The sequence below is a fragment of the Branchiostoma floridae genome, chromosome 11 (genome assembly GCF_000003815.2).
Source record: "Branchiostoma floridae strain S238N-H82 chromosome 11, Bfl_VNyyK, whole genome shotgun sequence".
NCBI classification, from domain to species: Eukaryota; Metazoa; Chordata; class Leptocardii; order Amphioxiformes; family Branchiostomatidae; genus Branchiostoma; species Branchiostoma floridae.
The window spans coordinates 21,077,996-21,089,383 of record NC_049989.1 but is presented as its reverse complement, the minus strand read 5'-3'; the positions used below and the strand labels follow the sequence as shown (position 1 = coordinate 21,089,383).

Here is an 11,388-nt window from a genome sequence, read left to right as displayed (position 1 = left end):
TTCCTTCATTCCTGGTTCCTCTCCGGACCAGCTGGGTGAGGTCCGTAAGGTGACGCTAGCGCGGGTCCTGTGCGACAACATGGACGACACGAGCTCCATGCAGCGGCACGTGTTCGAGCTACCCGGCCTTCATTCATTCCTTCATTCCTGGTTTCTCTCCAGACCAGCTGGGTGAGGTCCGTAAGGTGACGCTAGCGCGGGTCCTGTGCGACAACACGGACGACACGAGCTCCATGCAGCGGCACGTGTTCGAGCTGCCCGGCCTTCATTTATTCCTTCATTTATTCCTTCATTCCTGGTTTCTCTCCAGGCCAGCTGGGTGAGGTCCGTAAGGTGACGCTAGCGCGGGTCCTGTGCGACAACACGGACGACACGAGCTCCATGCAGCGGCACGTGTTCGAGCTGCCCGGCCTTCATTTATTCCTTTATTCCTTCATTTATTCCTTCATTCCTGGTCTCTCCAGGCCAGCTGGGTGAGGTCCGTAAGGTGACGCTAGCGCGGGTCCTGAGCGACAACACGGACGACACGAGCTCCATGCAGCGGCACGTGTTCGAGCTGCCCGGCCTTCATTTATTCCTTCATTCATTCCTGGTTTCTCTCCAGGCCAGCTGGGTGAGGTCCGTAAGGTGACGCTAGCGCGGGTCCTGTGCGACAACACGGACGACACGAGCTCCATGCAGCGGCACGTGTTCGAGCTGCCCGGCCCGGGGAACCGGCGGGTCTCCTGCGCCTCCATCCCGCAGATGGACCTCTCCGCCTGGCGCGAGTCCGCCACCGTCGTGGGACAGGTCAGGGACTTCTTCACAGGTCAGTTCATTCTCCTCGCACCTTACACATTGACATCACATCATTGCAAGCTTAAGGGTCTAGAACATGACACATTTGAGACTCGTGAAAGGGCCTAGGGGGTTCCGACAGAGATGAGACTGGTGCAAGGGCCTATAGGAGATTTTAACAGAGATGACACCAATGTATGGGTTTGGGGGTTCTTTCATAGATGACATACATCCAAGGGATGGGAGTAGAGTGTTCACATTTAAAAGGTCGGGTTGAAGCAATTGTACAGATTTTGTAGGTCCTTTATGAGGAACGTCTGTGACCTAATCTAAAATTAAGATGTCTAAACTTCTAGTTAACACTGCAATCATAGTGATACATCAGATTATAGCATGCTCCACTGTGCAGCAGTCTTTTCACCAACTTCTTTCCTTCTTCTATTTCCAGACTACTTCGGTGGCCTTCGAGGCTGATGGATGAAATATGAGGTCACCACAAAATGCTGCTACCAATCAGTTACATGTAATGTAATATGATACAGAACCATGATGACAAACCAAGAAATGACAGCGAATACTTGTGCATTGTCAGAAACATAAGATGTTTAATTTTGTCGCAATATCTTATAGATACATGTAATGATACAACCAGACCGTAAAGTGTCCTGGATGATACATAGTCAAATTTCTTCAAATAGGGAAAATGATACTCCTCCATAGGAATTGTTTATTTCTACATCTGTAGGCTTACATGGATAATCTCATTTTTATTTGTACAAGTACTAAGGAGTCAAAGCCATAAGTATATGTTGTGGAAGTTTGAACCAACACATTTCAACTTTTCTCGTATGTCCAGTTTTGGATATACTACTGACTGTTATTGAACTGTTACAGATGTAATTTTTATTTTTAGGGAAAAGATAACTTTTACCTATAGTTTGTACATTCTGGCCGAATATGCCTATTTGTTATGTTTTAGTTTTCCTTGGCCTGGTGCCTGTTGTAATAATTAAGTTAGAGTAAATGATGAATGAACATAGAACAAAAGCCTTTTTAAAACAAAAGTACAGCAACTTTTATATGGTATCATAGTGCTCTCGAACCAGTTTACTTCACTGAAGGGCTATTCTTCCACTTGTCATGACAGAGAAGACAGACACTATGTACATTATTTACAGGTTCATTCTACGGGGAAATTCCCCTAGCTATTTTAGACAAGCACAATGAAAAGTGGACCATGGTTTAGCGCCCCGTCCTAAGGACTGTGACCCTATCCAGTTGCGTGAATGTTGGGTTAGCAACACAGCTGGAATCAAACTCACGGTTTCTTGTTCCAGAGGCACTGTTAGATTCAAGAAAATAAAGAGTGCTATCAAAATTAAAAATTCTAATTGTGACATATAATTAGACTTTTTTATTTGCTAGTTTATTTGCTTGTTGATAGCTGTCATTATTGTCCCTTCATCATAGACCATATATCCTTGTATAGAACTTAAGTTCTTGTTATATCATTTGTTGTCTGGAGTCCAGATGTGCATCAAACAATAAGCAGATGAAGAGTTGAGTTGTCACAGGGTTTTGGATACGGCCTCCAAGCAGATGTTGGGGTGATGATTTTTGACTGATGGCCTGGCTTTCAACCTTTCAGAACAACCACACCTGTAACAAACACACCTGTTAGCACACCTGTGGTCCCCACACCTTACACCTGCTGGTGTACTTACACAGGGGGTCCAGACTAGAGGGCACCTGTTGGGACAGCCACACCTGTAACAAACACACCTGTGGTCCCCACACCTTACACCTGCTGGTGTACTTACACAGGGGGTCCAGACTGGAGGGCACCTGTCGGGACAGCCACACCTGTAACAAACACACCTGTTAGCGCACCTGTGGTCCCCACACCTTACACCTGCTGGTGTACGTACACAGGGGGTCCAGACTGGAGGGCACCTGTGGGACAGCCACACCTGTAGCAAACACACCCGTAAGCACACCTGTGGTCCCCACACCTTACACCTGCTGGTGTACTTACACAGGGGTCCAGACTGGAGGGCACCTGTCGGGACAGCTACACCTGTAACAAACAATCTTGTAGGTACACCTGCATCAAGGTTTTACTGCAATGTCCATTAAATAAAAACATTGTAAATTGTAAGTTAAGAACTCCAGTTAAACATACATCATTGCAAGTGGTCATCTACTGAAAGCAAAACAATGTTCTGGCATTTTAAAAACTAGAAAATGCTGTGTCGGGAAAGAAATCTATTCTGATTTCTCTAATGAACACAATTTATTTTAATTACTCATGTTTATTTCAAAATAATTCTTTAACTTTGGCACTTGGGCTTTAATATTGATAGAAGTTTTACATTATATCCAGAAGCTCTCAAAATGGCAACAAAATTTAGTTTGATAAGCATGTCTGTAACATTACTTTAACCAAACAAATCATCATCATCATCTTTAACCAAACAAATACAGAATGCTGACCTCAGCTGAGACAATGTACAGAACAGGTCGGCATGTTGGGGACTCAGAGGGGGGACAGCACCAGGCAGCTGGCTGTGGTGTCCGCTCCCTCAGGAACTAGACGCCTAATGTAGCTGTGTATGGGAGCCGAAAGGAAGGAGATCCTTTAGTTACATCAAATGCTACATGTTGTTATAGCATTAACTGCAGAATGTGGGAGTAAAACTCCTGATAAACAGATTTATAAACCACTTGGTGCCATACAGTATAAGTATAAGTTAATACACACTGAATATTGGTACATTCCTTATTGAAGTATGTGTACCAGAACAAGTGTGTATCTAGGTAGATTTATTAGTACAAACAGTAACATGTTACAGTCTTGAATGTAATGGAAAAGTCAATCCCACTCATAGAAGTTTATTACTTAAAGATTCCCACACTTAGAAAGGAAGTGCTTAATCCCATCAAATGCTACATGTTGTCATGGCATTAACTGAAAAATGTGGGAGTAAAACTACTAATAAACAGATTTATAAACCATATGTTAATAATGCACTCTCAAAATTGGTACATTCATTAATAAAGTCAGGTACCAAAAAGGTGTGTATCTACATGTATAAGGTATTGAAAATTAATAGTACACATAGCACAGTTTTAAATGTAATGAAAAAGTCAATTCACACATCTTATCACCTAAACTTCCATCAAATTATAGAATCCATTAATGCTTATAGGATAACCACTTTAACCCACATCCTTAATATTAGAGCAATTTTAAGATCCTGGAGTACAGTACGTATCCTATAATACAGTTCAGTACAGTAGGCCTATTGGATAACCAATATAACTCACAAAAGCATCTCCAGTGTCGGGTGTTCCTCAGCAGCCTGCACCACAGCCCGGAACCCTGCAGGCTCCATGGAGATGTACTCCAGGTCCAGTCGCTCCAGGGCAGGGAGTCTGGGTAGAGCCTCGGCCAGAGCCATGGCAGCGCTGTCAGACAGGTGTGCAGGTGTGTTCCAGTAACCAGACATTCCCAGTCTGGTCAGTGCCGGCAGTGCACTGATGAGCTGTGTGATTCTCTCCAGTCCGGCTCCTGTTACTTTCCTATTCCCCCCGATGTACAGCTCCTGTAGTGTGGTGTTATAGTGAGGGGCTGTGGTCAGACTCTTGTCACCAGGTGGGTTTTGTTTCATGTCCAAACTGCTGGGCTGGCAGAGTGTTTCCACCAGTGAGACAATCCCTGAGTCTCCTATGTTATTAAAACTCACATCCAACACCTGTAATTGCACCAGGTGAGGCAGAGCTTTGATCAGGGATGATATTCCCCTGTCACTGATACCTGTCTGTCTAAGAACCAACACCTTCATGGCTGTGAGGCGGTGGAGGATAGCAGCCAAGAATTCCAGCCCGGGGTCTCCTATGGCATTCTCACTAATGTCCAGTTTGATCAGTCTGGTTAGCTGGCACAGTGCAGGGACCAGTGTGCGCATGCCTGTGGGGCTGATATCGATGTTACACAGGACCAACACCTGCATGTCTGTGAAGATGGGGAGGACAGTGGTGAGAGATTCCAGCCCAGTGTCACCGATATAATTATAACTTATATCCAGTTCTCTCAGTCCCACTAGGTGGTGCATGTAGGGAACCAGGGATGACATGCCCACAGCTGTCATGCAGACTAACTCAAGAACGAGTATAGCCAGGTGTGGAACACTGGACAGCCCAAACTGCAGAACTTCCATCCCAGCATCACCAAGGTCAGGGTTCCGGCTAAGATCCAACTCCTCTAACAGAGACATGTGGCTGAACCCCTGCACAAGTGGCTTGAGTGATGATGGTGTTAGGTATGTCCACGCCAGATCCAGCACCCTCAGACCAGGAACATCCTTCAGAACTGAAACCAGCCTGGCTGTCTCATCAGGTGAGTCAAACTGTTCTGTTGGTTTCAAGTCCACTCTAAGTCCAGGGAGGCACTGCTGTAGGTGCTGAACTGTCTCATCAGGTACCGGTGAGTCAAATGTAACATCATCCAGTCTTAGGTCTACTTTTAAGCCAGGGATGGGGGAAGTGACAAGCTGTTCCAGGTACTGAAGAGCTTCTGAAACATCAACATAAGATGAGTCTAGAATCATTCTATCAGGTAGATGTGATGACTGGATATTTTCTAAGTAATACTTCAAAGCAGCATGTTGTTTCCTGAGACTTCGGAGGTCCATGATGACAACTGGCAGGGCTCTGCTGACAGCCTGCAGTACGCCTGGCTCTTTTCTTTCATTCAGAACATCCAAACCGAGCAACATGAACCTCCTGTAAGTTTTAACTGATTCTTTAATCTCTGGCTCTACAGGTACTACCTTGTGACGTTTATTCTGAAAGTTATCTAGTCGTAAATGTGAAAACTCCTTCTTACTGATCTTGCTCAGTTCCTCCATCACAGCTTGTGCTGCCCGTGAGTCACAGCCACACGTGAACTGAAGCAGGTTACTGAGTTCAAGTGCCTTGGTTATGGAGGTGAGCTGCAGCAGCTCTACAATGTCTTGGTTCACCAGAGCATGAGCAACATATCGTCCGGCCAGGAACTCTTGCATGGTCTTATGGGAAAAGTTCAGTTGATTCCTGGGATGTAATTTAGAGAAAGAAACCTCCAAGGAGACCACACCAAGCTTTAGCAACAGCTCACAATACACCTTTTCTCTCTCTACTTCTGTAAGGTCAAGCAGGGTCTCATTCCTCAGCAGTGCCTCTAGCGCTAACTTGCCAAACTGCAGTAATGACTCAGCAACCTCTGTAGGCAGCCCTTCTGTTGGCATGTCCACTCCTTCCCGCTTACAGTACTTTCTAACCAGACAGGTCAGCAGGTTGTCGTACAGCCCCGTCATTGTTCCAGTAGACACCATCTCTTGGTCCTCCTCCCACAGCAGACAGACTAATAGCAGGAATAGTGGGGTCTGGATTATATTATTGAAAAGTTTATTATCTTTCAGAACTACATGTAGTGAAGATGCTGTACTTTCTACCTTTACCTCCTCATTATCATGACTTTCAGTAGATGAGTCTGATTCATCGCTGAATTCATCCTCATTCTCTTCCTCGTCCTCAACATTATCATGACTTTTAGTTTCAGTAGATGAGTCTGATATACTACTGAGTCTATCATCCTCATCATCATCATTATCACTGTCATAGTTATAGACTGTGAAATGCTGCCTGATGAACTCTTCTGCCAGCTCAGCACTTTCTGTGATGAAGAAATATTTCCTCACATATTTCACCATATGTTCAGGGGAGAAGCCCATGATGTGCACATGACAGTCTGGCCGGGTGTGCTGCTGCACTCCTGCTGAGGGTCGGGAGGTGATCACAATTGTGCTGTTGGGGTACAACTTGCCAGACAGCAGTTTGGGAATGGCCTGCCCGGCTGTCCTGGCCTCAGGCCGCAGCTCATCATACCCATCTAGGAGGAACAGCACACGGGATTCGTTTTGCTCTAGGATTGTTTCAATGGACTCTATGGTTACATCTTTTCTTTGGGGAACACACTGGTCCCACACCATCTCCTCTATGGTCTCCCCCTCTCTCACCTCCCGGAGTCGGATAAAAAGGACAGTGTTGTGTTGTCTGCCCAGCTGTGTTTTCTGTGAGACGGCATCTAGGGCTTCTTTGGACAGAAACGTTGTCTTCCCCCCTCCGGCTTCACCCTCAATCAGAATGCACCTTGGTGCTGTGGACAGTCCTGTGACATCTGGGTCGAACAAGTCCTCTAATGACTTCAGTTTTTTCCTTTCTTCTTTCAAGTCTGATTCTGACCTTTTGGATTTTTTTGTTGTTTTGAGCTGTTTTTCACTTTTTTGTATGAACTCCAACTGGGTGAAGATATCACTGAGGGCAAGTGTGAAGTTGTCATTCCAGATCAGAGGCTTAAAGTGAGACAGTTTCAACTCATAGTATTTCTTCATAGATGTCTGGAGCACTTCTGGAACATAAGGGACACTTTCAGAGTTCAAACCTAAACTTAGAAAGAACCTATAGCTAAACTAGACAAAGTGCAAAGACATCATCATTATATATCAGAGGTTAGAGGTTAGCTGGACACAACTTTTTGGAAGTTTCCTCACTCTGCAGTACAGATTAGTGGTACTGATACATTTAAAAAGCTCACAAGCCATTGTCTTCCATTACAGCATTAGGACTTGGTCTGGATAATAGTTATCTAGCATACATATCATTACATCTAAAATTAAACTGTACATCACAAAACTAAGCCTGGCAAAATGATCTTAGATGAAATTTCCCATTATTCCTGATTTGAATTCTGAAAATTCCCACCTGAAGAAGAGTCTGTTCCTGGAGCTCCAACTGGAACTGGAACTGGAGAGGGCATGTCTGTAAGAGAAAAGAAAAGAGTAACAAATTTTTCTGAACATGCATGCATATCAAACAAAATGTTTGACAATAGTTTGAATGATGTCACTCTTCAAATATGAAACATATCTCAATTAGACCAGAAGATTTTGGATTTGGCTAAAGTCTTTAATTATGATCTGATTTTTACATTTTTTGTGCTATATTTACTTCTGCCAGTTTGTTTTATAACCCCTTAAAGTAATGATAAGACAAGTGTAAGAAAGGAGCAGAAACAGTCCGCTGGCTTCCGGGATTCTAACCCGAGCCTACCCTGGGCCGCCAGATCACAAACCCAGATGCTAAACTGTTATGCCAAAAGGCTCAGAGCAGTTTGGCATGGTCAGTTTGGCTGTCCTATTGTTACACAAGCAAGAAAAATAATTTTCTGTACAGAAGGTGTAGACGGGTCCATGCTGGTGAACAGAGTGTCAGGACGAAAAGAACCGTGATGAGTACTCGTAACTTTTACGTCAACTGTATAAAAACATGGGCCATTAAAATGGAAAAAATTGGGAATATACAGGGTTGGACAAGTTTTCTAAAATTCACTTGTCCTATCGGGCAAGTACATAAAAAATTTACTTGCCCAAACCAGTTTTTCCCTTGCCCAAAATTCAAATGTCACAGTTATTAGTATATGCATTTTCACTTCCAGCAATGGAATTCTCTGTTGACCATTGCTTGATGTCATGACTGTAAAATGTAACAAGTATATCAAAATTGCACTCAATCAATGGAAAAATCTTACTTGCCTGATCGGGCAAGTGGGGTAGGTCATACACTTGCCCGAACAGCACTTTCACTTGTCCTGGACAATAGGGCTAGTGGACTTGTCCAACCCTGATATATCAGGAAGAGATCAACGTAGAGAGTACAGAATAGCACACTTCTTACCTTGAAGTTTCCTCCTCAGACCATCCACAACACTCTGCAGGTTTGACTCAGACAGAGCCTCCATCAGGACCTCTATGGTGGCTCTCTCTCCGTTACGCTTCAGCCATTCCTCCAACAGGTCCATACAGCGAGACTTGTCATCTCGGTTTCTCCCTTCGATGTTGTCGATGTCGGGTTGTTCAAACCCAAGATGGAAGGCCAGGTCCTTCCAGTCTGAGCTCACCTTTTCCTTGGTGTAATAGAAATACTTACGAACACCTGCAAAGCAACAGAGAAAATAAGCGTTACTTTACCGACCATTCCCAATTTTAAAATTCTCCCTGTATTGCTTGTTTCTTGCCTCTGCTGTTACAGACCCTAACTCTAACCCTGATACAGGACATCAGAAATATCTGACAGAACTCCAATTTTACTAGGTGCACTAACTAACTTACATGTACAATGTCATGTATATGTGCAGGAGGTATTTTGACCCCAAATTAGAAATGAGCCTACATTAGAGCCGGGTACCATTTTTCTTGTTAGACCGGTCTGGAAAAAAAAGGGCCGGAAAAAATTCAGTAGACCGGATGTTGGACCGATTGGAAAATAAACAGACTATGCGGACACTACGGCGGAAGGTGTTCACGTGTTTTGAGGCTTATAGGTCCAAGAAAATAGTAAAGGGGAAGAAGAGGAGAGTTTATAGTCATGTTATCAAGTTCCTACATTCAAACTGGGTCTAACTTAACAGAGGCAGTTAGCATTATTTACGTGAAGATAAATCACCAGATTCCTTTGTAGCGAAATGAACCATTGTTTTTAGTATCACCCATTCACAAACTATAAGGTCCAGGTTTAGGTTTTAGAATTTTCTGTACCGGTGCCCACCCCTAGCCTACATTGTACCACATCATCATAATTATTTTCTAAGGAACATCTCACCTCCCACTGGTGACCCCTCCTCTCTACGAGCAGCTGGTTTCCTCTTCCCAGCAAACTCTTCTCCATCCTCCCCCTTCCCAGTGGCGGCGGCACCGGGGGGGCAGGGGGGGCGGCTGCCCCCCCGAAAAATATGTTGGGGGGGCGTCGCCCCCCCCAGAAAATCAAGCTGAAACCTTGTGTATTTTTTTGATGATGGAAATTTCATTAAATCAAGCTAGTCTAATGGGAAAATTTACGCCTGAAAACGCAAGAAATGACGTTTCAGAGAGTCCCGATTTCAAAATTTCGCCAGTGTTCCCTTGTGACGGCTCGCGTCTTTGGCCATGTCGGCGCAGGACAATATGTTGCGGGAGCGTCGCTCTTAAAAACCTTTTTAACTAATAGAAATTTTACTATCGTACTATACTTGGTTTACAAGCAGAATGTGGGACTCAAATGCAGGAAATGACGTTTTAGGCGGTCAAGATTTCAAAATTTTGTCCGGACCTCCCTAGCGATGACTTGTGCCTCCGGCGCTCACAACGACATGGTGAAAATTTTTGAGGCGTGGGTCATTGCCCTCAAACATCTCTTTCATTCACAAAAATGACATTAGATTTAGCATAGTCCCTCAGCAAAATTTGTCCCCCAAAATACAGAAAATGGCGTTTCAGAGGGTACAGATTTTGAAATTTTCCCAGACCAACCTTGCGACAGCTTGCACCTCCGACACTCGGAATCGTGAATATATTTTGGGGGCATCGCCCTCGCTAAAACCATGTGTCTTTCTAACAGAATTGTCATCAAATTTAGCTTAGTCTGGCAGCAAAATATGCTCGTCAAAACGTAAGAAATGGCGTTTTAGAGGGTCAAGATTTCAAATTTTCCCGGGGGAGCATGCCCCCGGACCCCCCTAGGATGGTCGCGCCTCCGGCGCGACGGGTAGCGCCTTCGGCGCTACATGTCCGTACAATTCTGTCAGTAAAAGTTCGCCCCCCCAAACGAAATTTGGTGCCGCCGCCTCTGCTTCCTCTTCAGCTGGCTGGTACAGGGTTGGGGGGAACCTACATACGTGTATACCCAGAGAAAAGGATTCAAATTCTTAAGTATCAAGAGCTTATTCAATAAACACTGCAATGATTTGGACAATAAGTTCCCAAAATGAGATTATGTGTGTTAATATAAAACAAGACTAAACATGGAGGCCAGACTTTTAATGTTGTTTCTTCCAAACACAGACTTGCTTCCATTTGCGTCAGAAGAGAATATCTTCACTACAATCTACATTTTACCTTTAAAACAATGTACTTGTAACATTTCTCACCTGCAGTTTCACCTGGGTAACTAGCTGCACCTTGTACCTCAGCCATGATGACTCATTCAAGTGTCAGGTATGTGGTAACAGCACCTGAAACAGACAGGTGTGTGTCAGGTATGTGACAACAGCACCTGAAACAGACAGGTGTGTGTTAGGTATGTGGTAAGAGCACCTGAAACAGACAGGTGTGTGTCAGGTATGTGGTAAGAGCACCTGAAACAGACAGGTGTGTGTCAGGTATGTGGCAACAGCACCTGAAACAGACAGGTGTGTGTCAGGTATGTGTTAACAGTACCTGAAACAGACAGGTGTGTGTCAGGTATGTGTTAACAGTACCTGAAACAGACAGGTGTGTGTCAGGTATGTGTTAACAGCACATTAAACAGACAGTTGTGCAATAAACCTTTGTCCAAAGTATCATTCTTCCCACTGAAAGATGTGGGGTTACAATGATTAATAATAACTGTCAAATCTTATCAACCACTCTTTATCTTGGTTACCAAGATGTCAAAAAATTTCAAAATTTGTCAACCCCTTCTTGACTTCTTCTCTTCGAGTCTTTCGAACTCAGATACAAAACCAGCTCTCGCATGTCCAGTTAAAGACACTAGGGG

General features: G+C 44.2%; 1 protein-coding gene across 1 annotated transcript; it reads right to left on the bottom strand.

Annotated features, from left to right (window-relative positions):
* Positions 1 to 4,100: 4,100 nt before the first annotated feature.
* LOC118425371 (NLR family CARD domain-containing protein 4-like) lies at positions 4,101 to 10,826 on the bottom strand. Its single transcript, XM_035834179.1, has 4 exons — positions 10,781 to 10,826; positions 8,554 to 8,811; positions 7,582 to 7,638; positions 4,101 to 7,228 (listed from the first exon to the last, which is right to left on the bottom strand). Exons 1-4 carry the CDS (start codon positions 10,824 to 10,826, stop codon positions 4,101 to 4,103), a joined length of 3,489 nt encoding a protein of 1,162 aa, XP_035690072.1.
* Between the last annotated feature and the right edge of the window lie 562 nt (positions 10,827 to 11,388).

What these genes read in the sequence shown, in the direction of transcription:
- LOC118425371 (XM_035834179.1), bottom strand. Translation starts at nt 10,826, where the DNA reads ATGGCTGAGGTACAAGGTGCAGCTAGTTACCCAGGTGAAACTGCAG. An exon ending in TCTGAGGAGGAAACTTCAAG is followed by an intron (nt 7,639 to 8,553) that starts GTAAGAAGTGTG and finishes TTTCTCTTACAG; the next exon opens with ACATGCCCTCTCCAGTTCCA. An exon ending in AGGAACAGACTCTTCTTCAG is followed by an intron (nt 7,229 to 7,581) that starts GTGGGAATTTTC and finishes CTTATGTTCCAG; the next exon opens with AAGTGCTCCAGACATCTATG.